The 14,112-nt window shown below is 41.4% G+C and overlaps 1 protein-coding gene and 1 long non-coding RNA gene across 3 annotated transcripts in view; one reads left to right on the top strand and one right to left on the bottom strand.

The window, feature by feature from the left end:
• The first annotated feature begins 506 nt into the window (after window positions 1-506).
• LOC138946837 (sodium/potassium-transporting ATPase subunit alpha-3-like) overlaps window positions 507-14,112 on the top strand; it is a 148,976-nt gene continuing 135,370 nt past the window's right edge. Inside the window, exons 1-2 of the mRNA XM_070318246.1 lie at window positions 507-634; window positions 13,820-13,865. Coding sequence (XP_070174347.1) covers window positions 13,854-13,865 — 12 coding nt within the window. The 5' untranslated portion in view covers window positions 507-634; window positions 13,820-13,853. The remainder of the gene's footprint in view (window positions 635-13,819; window positions 13,866-14,112) is intronic.
• LOC138946836 (uncharacterized) lies at window positions 1,019-10,721 on the bottom strand. 2 transcript variants are annotated; one of them, XR_011449430.1, is made up of 3 exons: window positions 9,334-10,721; window positions 9,065-9,285; window positions 1,019-1,224 (listed from the first exon to the last, which is right to left on the bottom strand). It is a non-coding gene; the product is annotated as an uncharacterized lncRNA (long non-coding RNA). The 2 variants fall into 2 exon arrangements; XR_011449429.1 differs by having other exon boundaries at window positions 9,065-10,721.

Genomic DNA, 14,112 nt, shown 5'->3' with positions numbered 1-14,112 from the left:
GTGTGAAACAGTGGAAGGCAGAAACACAACTTCAACAGGCAAATAATGTGCAAATGCAACGCACACACGCACACAGACACACACTCTCTCTCTCTATCTCCCTCACACACACACACGCACACAGACACACGCACTCTCTCTATCTCCCGCACACACACACACATACCACACACTCACTCACACACACACACACATACACACACACACACACACACACACGTGACATACACACACACTTTCTCTCTCTCTCGCTCTCTCACACACACACACACACATAGATATATACACACGCACTCACACACACACACACACACACACACACACACACACACACACACACACACACACACACACACACACACACACACACACACACACACAGTCACACACAATTTTCGCATTTTTTTCTCTCGCTATCCTTCGTAGCTAAATGTCTCATGTGTGACGTCACAATCAGCGCCACTTTTTGACAAGAAAAAAACGACGTCACAAGAATGACGCACGGATAGATTATGTCTGCATAACGCCATCATTGTTCCAGACTCCTGACAACATCACGGTTGTGAGTGAGCACATTCTCTGATTCTTCGTGCTTCTATCAGTCTGGAAAAGGAGAAACTCTCTCTTACCTCTGGTAAGTTTTATTCGGTGCTAGCGCAGAAAATAACAAGAGAGCTGTCCATTGATCAAACGGTGTGGTGAAAAGTGTATTTCCACAAGTTGCGAAACCGCGATCGATATAAATCTAGAGCATAGACCATCTGAACATCTTGACTTGACCTGACTTGACTTGACTTGACTTGGTCAGTGGTTGAGGCCCTTGAGGGCCCGTTCACCGTTCCAACGTTAAAAACTTTGTTTTGGTAATCGTATTCTACACTCAGGTGAACAATCTGCCAACAGTCTAAGGAGTATATGTAACACTCTTGACCCTTCAAGTTATATTTAGAAAAACCAATTATGTTAAGAAAGGGGGTAGGGGATATTATGTGTTAAATGAATAACACAAATACAGAAATATGTTTCAAACTTCTTTTATTCTCTTGAGTTTTCTTTTTCAACAAAACCCAACTTCCAAAAATCAAACACAATGACTAAAGAACAGTGTTAGACCTAAAGACCAAAATCTTAAAGTCAAAACCTTAAAAACCCAGTTAAAGTACTTAGTTGAAAAACCTAATTAAAAACCCTAAAAAACCCAGTTAAAGTACTTAGTTGAAAAACCTAATTAAAAACCCTAAAAAACCCAGTGTTCGTAAGGTGCTTCACCAAAATCTAAGAACACAAACTACTCAGTCAGACATGTAACGTGAAACCCAGACAGGTTGGCTCTGAAATTAAACACGTTTCCTTATTAGCACACAACAAAACACAAATCATATTTACCAAATATTACCAGAGGCTAGTAATTATGACTAATAATTACCACATAGTTACTGTGTTCAAACACACCACTATCTTTCTATCATTCCACATTATCAACTAGAAACAGCTGATATTTAGACATCATTTACTATTTACCAACTATAAACAGCAAAATCTTCTTCCTAACACAGGAGTAACATTATGCCTACTGTGATCAATCCCATCTTCATTGACAGAAACAGAAAGACTATATGTTATCCTACAAGACAGTGACTAACCATCTTTGTTCTTCTCTGTAACAATACCACACATCACATGTGTTCCACTCCACCATTGTTACAAACTCAAAACTAGCTACAAGAAGTGTCCATACATAATCACATTTATCTGCAGTGATAAACTGACCATTTTGACCAAACTTCTTCAATTCACAATGTCTAAATCATTTGGAATGAAATCTCACCTCAAATAAAACACTAGTCACAAACACTTTTGTTCCATAAAACAACAACAGCCAACTTTCCAACTATGCGATGCGCTTTCGGTTATTCCCGCGCATGCGCAAAACTTTCTTTTACTTCAAATTATAATTCAAAACCAAATTTCTTTACAAAACCTAAACCCTATTCAAGTTTTAACTTCAAAACATCAGTAACACACTTATCTTTCCGTCTATGCACTTCATACATTAACTACAACCAAAAACACAAATATTCTGCACCATTTCTGTGACCGGTGCTTCTGTCAAAACCCCACCACATTGTCGAATTTCAAATATTTCAGTTTCGGAACAGATTTACAAAAATAACCACTCCAATTTATAATATTCATCTTGCTAAACTAATAACTAATCATACACCAAGCAGATGACAATGTAAAAATCAGTATTCACCTGATTTAGAACCAAAATGTAGTCCAGAGGTTTCACACCATCTTGACGACTTCTCAAGCAGAGGGCGGAAGTGACGCTAAAACTCTAAATTCCAAACGGGAAGATTTTCTAACAATAAAATCTTTACGACTTATTAAAGTTTATAATTAACACCTAATCAAAAACACTTTTAAAACAGCTTGAACAATGTTATCTAAATCCAAAAATATAAACTGAGTTAGTCAAGTTGAAAAGACTAATTAAAGGGAGGTAACAATCAATGTTCACATTACCCAAAAAACAACAGTTTCTTCCCTTTAACTACAAACCTAGCTTTATGTACATGTTCAAAACAAGTCAAGTTTTGAATGTGTTACATTCACCCCTCCTGAGGAAAAATGTTTCTCCATTTGAAAAATAAGAACATTTTACAAAAACAACAAAACTAACTCCTAATACGAAAATCAATTTCTCTTTTTACATCATATTCTACAGTCTACATATTCTCCATACACTGCATAATAACAAAATAACTGTATTACTATGTTTTTCATAACCAAAACTCCATTCATACAGCTAATCCGACAAAAACAATTTGTCATAATACCCAAGACTTAACTGTTAGCCTGAATTTTAGCCTGATGGAGACTAACACAACAGTCAAGACTACAACTGACAAAAACAGTAGCCCACTGTTGATGCAATGCACTCAAACATGCATTAACCCTGTTAACATTCTCTCAATGAAAACCACCCTGGATTTCTTTAGCGGTGTTTCCATTAAAACACTCAACTGATTCATCACACAGTCTACAAGTTCTTCATCTAGGTAAGCCCCAGATAAATCAGGTGGACGAAAATCTTCAACTTTCCCACACACACAGACAACAGGTACAGTTTGCGTTTGCGTATCTACCTTACCACTGACACTGTGCATCAAATTCAGTTTTTCCACCGGTTTTCTCGGTCTTGTAGACCTCCTGAGCTCTTTTTTCTCAGTTTGATGTTCAGGATTTTCATCTGCAGACTCACCACTAGCCTCATCATTCTGATCAACCAACTCAGAATCTCCACTGCTAGTGCTACAACTAGAGTTTCCATCATCTGGAACCTCTCCACTGACCTCCCCAGACTCTACAGTCTGCACATCAGTAACATCCTCTAATTCTTGTTTCTCGTCTACTGTCCCCACCTTCTGCGGTACAAGCACAGGAGCTTCAACCCTCAACTTTTTTGGTTCAGTAGTAATCTCAATGTCAAACTCCTGATCTATAGTTTCCTCACAAAACTCTGTTCCTTTCTCCTTGGACTTCGTCTCAGTTTTATCTTGGTTTTGTACTGGTTCTCTATGGCTAGTCAGCTTTTCTGAACAGTTCTCATCCAAAACCCCAATAGGTAACAGATAATTCCGATGTAAAGTTCTCTTGGGTCCAGAACCTCTTTCCTCCTGTACCGTATACACTGGCAATCCTTCAGCTTTGGATATCACCACATACACATCTTTTTCCCACTTGTCAGTGACTTTGCTGTCTAGTCTAGGCCCTAATCTGCGAACAAGAACCCTATCTCCACTTTCTAACTCTGCAGCATGAGCTGAAGAATCATATCTGACCTTGTTCCGCATTCTAGACTTTTTCATTTGTTCAGCAGCTTTCTGATATGCCCCCGACAGTCTACTTTTCAGGTCCCTCACATACTGACTGGTAGATTTTGTCTTCTTTGACTGGTTTAGATCAACACCAAACGCCAAGTCTATTGGTAGCCTAGGATGCCTTCCGAAAAAAAGAAAGTAGGGACAAAACCCTGTGCTTTGATGATTACAGCAGTTATAAGCATGTACTATAGCTGGCAAACTCTTTCTCCAGTCCGATTTCTTATCATCTTCTAGACTTCTGATCATGTTGAGCAAACTCCTGTTATACCGCTCAACCGGGTTTCCACTAGGATGGTACGGAGTTGTACGACACTTCTGTATGCCTGCTAACTGACACAACTCTTTGATTAGCTGAGATTCGAAATCTCTACCTTGATCAGACAATATCCTGGCACAAAATCCGTACACTGAAAACCATTTTTGCCATAACACAGTAGCAACTGTCTTCGCAGTTTGATCCTTCGTACAGACGGCAGTAGCGAATTTAGTAAAATGATCAAGTATCACCAAGATATTCTGCTTCTGACCTTTTACCTCTATTGTCAGGTAATCAATGGACAAGAGCTCCAACGGGAAAGTAGTGACAATCGACTGCATAGGTGCTTTTTGTTGTGACGCCCCTTTTCGTACACATCGACCACAGCGTCGAATCTTCTTTTCCAAGTCACGTGCCATGTACGGCCAGAAAAATCTCTTTCGAAGTTGTACAACTCCGTCATCAAAATGAGTATGGAATAAATCCTCATGGACACCTGACAGAGCCTTTTTTCTCAGTACACTAGGAATGACTAGCTGCCACCTAACTCCTTCTTCCTCCTCTACTTTTCTGTACAGTACTTCGTTTCTCAGAAACAACTTTTTCTTTTCCCTACAGAACACTCTGAACTCTTGGGAATCCAACTCTGACGCTACCAACTCTTTTCCTTCTTTCAACGCTCGAATCACCTTTCTCAAGTTTGTGTCCTCCCCCTGTATCTTTACCCATTCATCATGTGACACAGTGTCAAAAACTGCTTCTTTTGGGTCCAAAATATTCTCAGGGATCAACGACGGGTCTTTCGTCAAGAGCTCAACAGCAGGAATGAACTCCTCATCCAAATCGGACTCTGAACTATCCTGTCTCTCATCCCCTATCCCTACAGTCTGACCACAAGAATGAACCGTGCGAAATACCCTGTGTGCCTGAAAAATAGCTTGCACAGAATCTTGGTCCACAACCATGCAATCATTTTCATCTCCAAAAGCCTTTGCTTTATCCATCAAAAAAGATATCTTTTCCATAGTCTTCACATACTCCTCGTCTTCCTCAGGTGGAGAATGCCTACGTCTAGACAGACGGTCTGCCTCAACATGGGTCACGCCACGTTTGTATCTCAAATCAAAATCAAAGAGCGACAACGACGCTAGCCACCGGTGACAGGTTGCATCCAGTTTGGCATTCTTGAGGACGTAACACAGGGGATTATTATCAGTCACTACTGTAACCTTCGCACCAAAAAGATAATCCCTGAACTTCTCGCCCATAGCCCATTTTAATGCCAAGAACTCCCGCTTGTGAGCCGGGTAGTTTTGCTCAGATTTGTTTAGCCCCCTACTCGCATAGGCTATCACTCTCATCTGTCCATCAAACTCTTGGTAAAGTACAGCTCCCAAGGAAGTAAGCGACGCATCAGTATGCAGAAAGAATGGCCTAGTTCTATCAGCTATACCTAGGACCAAATCACTTGTCAACGCCTCTTTCAAAGCGTCAAATGCCCTATCCTCCTTCTCACCCCAGGCGGCGGTTATATCAGAAGACAGATTCAGAATGCCTGGCTTTTTCTTTTGAGAACCACGGCTCTTCATGGGCACATAACCCTTGGTCAAGTCATTTAGAGGTTTCGCAATTGCAGAATAATCTGGTATGAACCTGCGATATACTCCAGCAAAGCCAAGAAACTGTTTTACTTCCCTAACTGTCTTGGGTTTGGGCCAGGAAGTGACAGCAGAAAGCTTATCAGGGTCTGGTTTGATGTTATTTTCAGAAATGACAAAACCAAGATGTTTGATCTCTGTTGCTCCAAAAACACACTTGGCTGGGTCAAGTTTTAGTTTGAACTTTCGTAGCCTCTCTAACACTTTCACAGTGCGCTCTTCTAGCTCTTCCAAAGTTTTTCCATGGACCAGCAAATCGTCGAGAAAAATGATCAGTTCTACCAAGTTCATATCTCGAAAAGTGCCTTCTAGTATTCTCTGGAACTGGGCCGGAGCATTACATAATCCCTGACTGAGGCGAGCCCATTCAAATACGCCGAAGGGAGTCACAAATGCTGAAATTTTCATAGCTCTCTCAGTCATTGGAATCTGGAAGTAAGCCTTACACAAATCCATAGATGTGTACCACTTCGCCCCACTCAACGTCAGGAACAAATCCTCAATCTTCGGCACTGCATAACTATCCCTAACCGTTCTTGAGTTAATTGCTCGATAGTCACATACAAGCCTCAGATCACCGTTCTTCTTCCTACACAGAACTATGGGGGAAGCAAAAGGAGAATTTGAAGGCCGAATAATCTGCGCATCCAAAAGGCCCTGAATATGTCTTCGACAGTCTTCAAAATCCTGAGGGGGTATCGGCCTAGCTCTATTCCTCACTGCTGGACCTGGCTCTAACTCAATGTCAACTGGTTCTGTATCAGCAGCAGTGATATCAAAAGGTGAACGAACAAAGACATCCTGAAAGGACTGCAGTTTCTGAGAAAACTTAGTCTGCCATTCCACTGGTGTTTCTTCACCAAACTTAAATTCAATCTTCTCAGTCTGAATTTTCCCTGCATCCACATCCACATCAACATCAACAGAACATGCATGCACACTATCATGGACATTGTTTTGTTCACCTGTGGCTACATCATCATCATCATGCTGTATCAAAGTGTCATACACATGCTTCCAATCATATGTGCTGCTGAAAACATACACATCAGCAACAACTTGGTGCTTCTTCAATACAATGTCATGATCAGAATCATTACACAAAATGACTTTGAATCTAGGCAGGCAGCTAGCAGGCACTCTGCACGCAACAACTTTGACTCCCTCTGGTAGAGGTTTTACTGTTGGCTCTTGGACAAGAACTGAATCACGTGTACCCAGTGTACCAATGCGGGAAATACACGACACTTCCACACTTTCTCCAGCTGGCACAACAACCTCAGGGCCTAACAATTTTGCAGACCCAAGACGGCCTGTGTCATCCCTCCTCAAATCTTTGTACATGAAACGGACCTCTTCTGCCAGAGTATGTGTATGTACAAAGGCCCTGCCTGCCACCTGCTCACAATGGTTAGATAGCAGTTTTAAAGTGTTTGTGCCGATGATCACAGGAACTCTCATAGAGTAATCTGTATCCGCACATACTAAGAACATGGTGTCAACACAGTCATCAACCCCCACAACCCTTGACGAAAATGCTACAGTTGTCCTGACATACCCCAGGTAAGGAATGTTGTGTCCCCCTGCCCCTGTCACTTTAAGTCCTTCAAGTGGTTTCAAATCATCTTGATCAAAGTGTTCTCGGAACAGTGACTCACTCAATATCGACACTTGACTTCCGCTATCAATCAGACATTTTGCTCTTACAGAGTCTTTCAGGACACATGAAGTTTCAAAACTAGGTCCAACTAAGGACTCAATGTCTGTGGCATCGTTAGATGAATGCAACTCAGCAAGCACAACTGTGGAATCAATTGTCACATTCCGTCTGGACGAGTTATGCAACACAATGCGCACCGACTGTTCATCACTCCGTACTTCAGCACTAACGATTTTAAGTCCACTCGGTAACTGCTCCTCTGTTCTAGCAAAGATGTCCACCTTGCTATGATCTGCTGCACTCAGCGAACCCCGCAGCTCCATAGTATTCCCTGGCTGCACTGTCACCATCAATGATGCAGCAAGTCGAACAGAATGTTTGTACAGTTCTCCCGACTCCAAGATGTTGGCGGCTTCTTCGAGGCGATGAACATTCTCATCAGTCAGCGGCTGCCTCTCGTCCCTGACTGTAGGTAGTTTAACTGCTCACTTCTGTTGTCACGACGTCTGTTTGGGCACTGTCGTGCGTAGTGTCCAAATTCCTTGCACACGTAGCACGCCCCCCTCATTTGTGGATTTGGAGAGTCTCTCTGTGGATGCGGTTGTCTGATGTCCGACACCAGCGAAGACGCTTGCAGTTTCTGAGCCACCATGGTAGATAATTTCTCGTAGTCAATCTCTGGTTGAGGACTAGCGACACCCACTGCTGCCGTGGTAGCTTTCACTGCCACTCCTGGTGCTTCTAACTCTCTTACACGCCGAAGCACATGGGCAAGGTCTGGACTGGCAACACCAGGTAGGCCATGGAGATTTCTCAGTTCAAGAGCCAACATAGGCTGACGCTGATTAAGCTGTGTCATGAACAAATGGTACACCTTCCGTTGTGTTTCATCTCTGGTATACTGGTTATTCCTGTTTACTTCGCTGAATTTTGCCCATAGTCTTGTTAGGAAATCTGCTGGGTTTTCAGACTTGGTGGCCGACATCTGAACAAACTCCAGGTATAAGTCCTCCACAGTTTTTGTAGCCCCATAGATCGACTGAAGGGTGGAGAGAATGTCTTCGCCTGTGGTGCATTGTTGGGTTTGCACTTTCGCCAGTCCCCTAAGGCTGGCACGGACTCGCGACAGTCTTATTCCTTCTTCTCTCTCCTCCTCAAGGAATTGTTCTACCTTTTCCTTCCAGTCGTTGAAGTTGACTTCCGCGCCTCCGCCTGGTTTAGTCCCCGTAAAAATTCCCAAACGAGGAGATTGAGTGGGTGCCTTCACATGGACGATGATGGGCGCACCTGATGCTGTTGGAATAACTTCGGGAGTAGATGTCGGCATGAAAAGTCCACTGTCGGATGTAATGGAACCAGGGGTGGTGTACAGCCCCCGCGCCAACGGTGTCCCCCGTCCACGTCCCAGCATGCGCGGTGTCATGCCTTCACGATCACACACATCTGTCCGAGAGCTCAGTTCTTGGCCACCACTGGCCATGATGAAGCGGCACTAGAACACTGGGTTTTACTACTGTTTAATATTTCTACATACCCCCTAGCCCACCCAGGGACGCCATTTTGTAACACTCTTGACCCTTCAAGTTATATTTAGAAAAACCAATTATGTTAAGAAAGGGGGTAGGGGATATTATGTGTTAAATGAATAACACAAATACAGAAATATGTTTCAAACTTCTTTTATTCTCTTGAGTTTTCTTTTTCAACAAAACCCAACTTCCAAAAATCAAACACAATGACTAAAGAACAGTGTTAGACCTAAAGACCAAAATCTTAAAGTCAAAACCTTAAAAACCCAGTTAAAGTACTTAGTTGAAAAACCTAATTAAAAACCCTAAAAAACCCAGTTAAAGTACTTAGTTGAAAAACCTAATTAAAAACCCTAAAAAACCCAGTGTTCGTAAGGTGCTTCACCAAAATCTAAGAACACAAACTACTCAGTCAGACATGTAACGTGAAACCCAGACAGGTTGGCTCTGAAATTAAACACGTTTCCTTATTAGCACACAACAAAACACAAATCATATTTACCAAATATTACCAGAGGCTAGTAATTATGACTAATAATTACCACATAGTTACTGTGTTCAAACACACCACTATCTTTCTATCATTCCACATTATCAACTAGAAACAGCTGATATTTAGACATCATTTACTATTTACCAACTATAAACAGCAAAATCTTCTTCCTAACACAGGAGTAACATTATGCCTACTGTGATCAATCCCATCTTCATTGACAGAAACAGAAAGACTATATGTTATCCTACAAGACAGTGACTAACCATCTTTGTTCTTCTTTGTAACAATACCACACATCACATGTGTTCCACTCCACCATTGTTACAAACTCAAAACTAGCTACAAGAAGTGTCCATACATAATCACATTTATCTGCAGTGATAAACTGACCATTCTGACCAAACTTCTTCAATTCACAATGTCTAAATCACTTGGAATGAAATCTCACCTCAAATAAAACACTAGTCACAAACACTTTTGTTCCATAAAACAACAACAGCCAACTTTCCAACTATGCGATGCGCTTTCGGTTATTCCCGCGCATGCGCAAAACTTTCTTTTACTTCAAATTATAATTCAAAACCAAATTTCTTTACAAAACCTAAACCCTATTCAAGTTTTAACTTCAAAACATCAGTAACACACTTATCTTTCCGTCTATGCACTTCATACATTAACTACAACCAAAAACACAAATATTCTGCACCATTTCTGTGACCGGTGCTTCTGTCAAAACCCCACCACATTGTCGAATTTCAAATATTTCAGTTTCGGAACAGATTTACAAAAATAACCACTCCAATTTATAATATTCATCTTGCTAAACTAATAACTAATCATACACCAAGCAGATGACAATGTAAAAATCAGTATTCACCTGATTTAGAACCAAAATGTTGTCCAGAGGTTTCACACCATCTTGACGACTTCTCAAGCAGAGGGCGGAAGTGACGCTAAAACTCTAAATTCCAAACGGGAAGATTTTCTAACAATAAAATCTTTACGACTTATTAAAGTTTATAATTAACACCTAATCAAAAACACTTTTAAAACAGCTTGAACAATGTTATCTAAATCCAAAAATATAAACTGAGTTAGTCAAGTTGAAAAGACTAATTAAAGGGAGGTAACAATCAATGTTCACATTACCCAAAAAACAACAGTTTCTTCCCTTTAACTACAAACCTAGCTTTATGTACATGTTCAAAACAAGTCAAGTTTTGAATGTGTTACATATAGACTATTAGCGACTGGACGCACACACGTAGAGGTTACATGCCGAGTCTCAGTGATTATCATAATGGTCGAAGTTAGCGGATCATTTTTCATGATCCGCTAACTGAGACCATTATTTTTGATAATCACTGAGACGAGGTATGTAACCTCTTTATCCCTCCTTTCTTCAGTTATTCAAAGAAAAGAGGAGTTTTTGTGCGAAAGTTTGATCGAATCATATTCACCCAACCAGTCTACATGCGCAGGCGATCGATTACTGCGCGGTTGTATAGTTCCGTGCAAATCATTCAACTTTGTTAACACTTCTTGTCAGTTTCCATGTTTTGAACTAAAATCAAGTACACAGTTATGTTTTCATTCTGCTGTGGCGGTAAAGGCAGATAGTGTGTGTTCTGTTCATGTTTTGGTATCGCTCAGAAAATGTTCTTTCCTCGAATGTGACTAGCAGACGAAGTTTTACACCCGTGTTCCAACGTTAAAAACTGTATGAAGTTAAGTTTTCTGGGGCAAAATAGTGTATGAAACCGCTGCATGTTCTTTAAGTTGATTAAATGTTTGCAATTGATTGCGTATGATCTGTTTATAAAATGAAATATTGTTGAAAACGACCGTCGGATTGCAGTCTTGTCGATGCAGCCGAAATCTGGAAGGGGAACTACTCGTGTCGGTAGACAAAGTATGAGAGTTACTTTTCCTTGGAATCTTGCTAGCGATAAACGATTGTGCACGGCAGATCTGAATTCAGAAAACAACCAAACTCATGGATTTTATATTGAGATTCATGTGTTCAAGCCTGTAGTTACTGGTTTAAATGCGGCATGGTTGTATTGTTTGCTCCAGAAATGTATATTTTGTACATTAGAGTGTTCTGAACTTTTGAGTCGCAAAAAGTAGATCCACAATGTGTACAGTCTCTACCCATGAGCTATCGAGGATTCAGGCCCGTTGTTGGGTAAGTGATTTTGGTTGTTGGGTAAGTTACCGAAAAATAACTAGCCCTACAAGTTTACAGAGAGAAAGAAGCAGAGGGGGGGATAAAATATGAATATCTGTCAGCAAAATTTGACACTGGTTACCAAATAGTGACAGAAAAAATACCTATACCTCCGCACATTGTCACCTTTTGTTACGCATACACGGATTAACAGTTCCGCGGCCCTTTTAGATTCGCACATGCGCACATCTTTTTCTACGAGCACTTTTGCTTCTTCTTCCTCTTCTGGTTTCCTGTTTGTGAAAAAATGCGCATCCGCAGATCGTTTTTTCGAGAGTTTTTTCTTCTTCTTCCTGTTCCGGTTGATTTGAGAAAGCGTAGATTCAGTCGACAGAAAGTGCAATTTTGTAGTCTTCCAGCCCTGAAGTTGCTTTTGAGTGTTCGAAAAAAGAGTGTAGCTAAAGGTTCTAAGGATTGCATCGGGCACACAAACACGCGATTTTCCTTCTTTCCCCCTTTGATTTGAACGCGTGCGCAGATCGTTTTTTGCGAGTATGTTTGTACTGCTTCCTCTTCCGCTTTCCTTCTTTGTTCCATGGTAAACGCCGAAACTGTTAACTGGTGTATTGGGACGGTGGACAGGTCTTGACGAACCTAAAACGTATCTTATGCCTTAACATTATCACATCGGGGAGTTCAGCAACTCTGCCTATCTTAGATGTGAAGTCAATGTTTTTCAAATTGGCATCCCCGTTTGACCAAACGCCGACGCGAAATTACATTGCTGCAGTCAAAGAGAGAGACAGGCAGACACATACATAGACACACAGACACACATTTATATAAACTCAGAGGCACATAAACACACACACACACCCACACACACACACACACACACACACACACACACACACACACACACACACACACACACACACACACACACACACACGCACACACACACTACACCAAACACTCCTACACGCATCTGAGCTCTATTTGATCAGATAGATTTTTGGAATTGGCTAAAATATTCTTCGGTAATCATATTATATGTCCAAACAAATAGTTCACCTCATGTTTGTTTTTCTGAAAATGCCCATGAAATTACCTGACGCAAGTTGATTTAACCTATGCCACGTAGTAAGTTGATTCAACCTATGCCAAGTAGTAAGTTAATTCAACCTATGCCACGTAGTAAGTTGATTCAACCTATGCCACGTAGTAAGTTGATTCAACCTATGCCACGTAGTAAGTTGATTCAACCTATGCCACGTAGTAAGTTGATTCAACCAATGCCACGTAGAAAGTTGATTCAACCCATGCCACGTATAGTAAGTGTCTGCGAATCTCGCCCACAGCTTTATCAGGCAGATATTTGCAGAGCTCTACAATACACAAAGACACACGTTTTAACGTGTCGTTTCTCGATAACCTATTTAGAACACGCCTAAAATGATCATGTTTGGCGGCACTGGAAGGCACTTTTAATCTTCATTTTGTCTGCTAGATCAACAACGGCGGTATTTATTTCATATTTTTTTTTATGTTCATCGGGACTGGGTGGCCGAGTGGTAACGCACTTGCGCTCGGAAGCGAGAGGTTGCGAGTTCGACCCTGGGTCAGGGCGTTAGCAATTTTCTCCCCCCCTTTCCAAACCAAGGTGGTGGGTTCAAGTGCTAGTCTTTCGGATGAGACGAAAAACCGAGGTCCCTTCGTGTACACTACATTGAGGTGTGCACGTTAAAGATCCCACGATTGACAAAAGGGTCTTTCCTGGCAAAATTGTATAGGCATAGATAAAAAATATCCACCAAAATACCCGTGTGACTTGGAATAATAGGCCGTGAAAAGTAGGATATGCGCCGAAATGGCTGCGATCTGCTGGTCGATGTGAATGCGTGATGTATTGTGTAAAAAGCTCCATCTCATACGGCATAAATAGATCCCTGTGCCTTGAATCCGAGTCTGGAGAACGCGCGCGATATAAGACTTCATATAAATAAATAAATAATCATCTGATGTGTTCTGTAATCCCACCCGCGATCCCGCGTCATCCGTTGATTCCTTCATCCAACCATCAGTTCATTCATTCATTCGTACATTCATTGACTAATTCATTGACCCAACCCCCACCCCCCCTTTCTGCATGTGTTTCAGAGTGAAGGGTGCCGCTAAGACAAGAACTTCCAACATGGCCAACCCGGTAAGAGACAAACCACATTTCCATCTACGGCTCGCTTTCATTAGCAGGCGACACAAGCAGACATTCCATCCCGATAAGTCTCACATTGTGCGGACCAGGTTTCCAAGAAAGGCAGATACATAGTTCAAATTCAAAATTCCAAAGCTATAATGATTTCAGGTTCAGTTTCCTGATTGTGAAGACAAACCGTCAGATGACAATGTGTGTAGATGTGTGTAGATGTGTGTAGATGTGTGTATATGTGTGT

Source organism: Littorina saxatilis, linkage group LG14, assembly GCF_037325665.1.
Source record: "Littorina saxatilis isolate snail1 linkage group LG14, US_GU_Lsax_2.0, whole genome shotgun sequence".
NCBI lineage: Eukaryota > Metazoa > Mollusca > Gastropoda > Littorinimorpha > Littorinidae > Littorina > Littorina saxatilis.
This window is presented reverse-complemented; position numbering and strand designations above follow the sequence as displayed.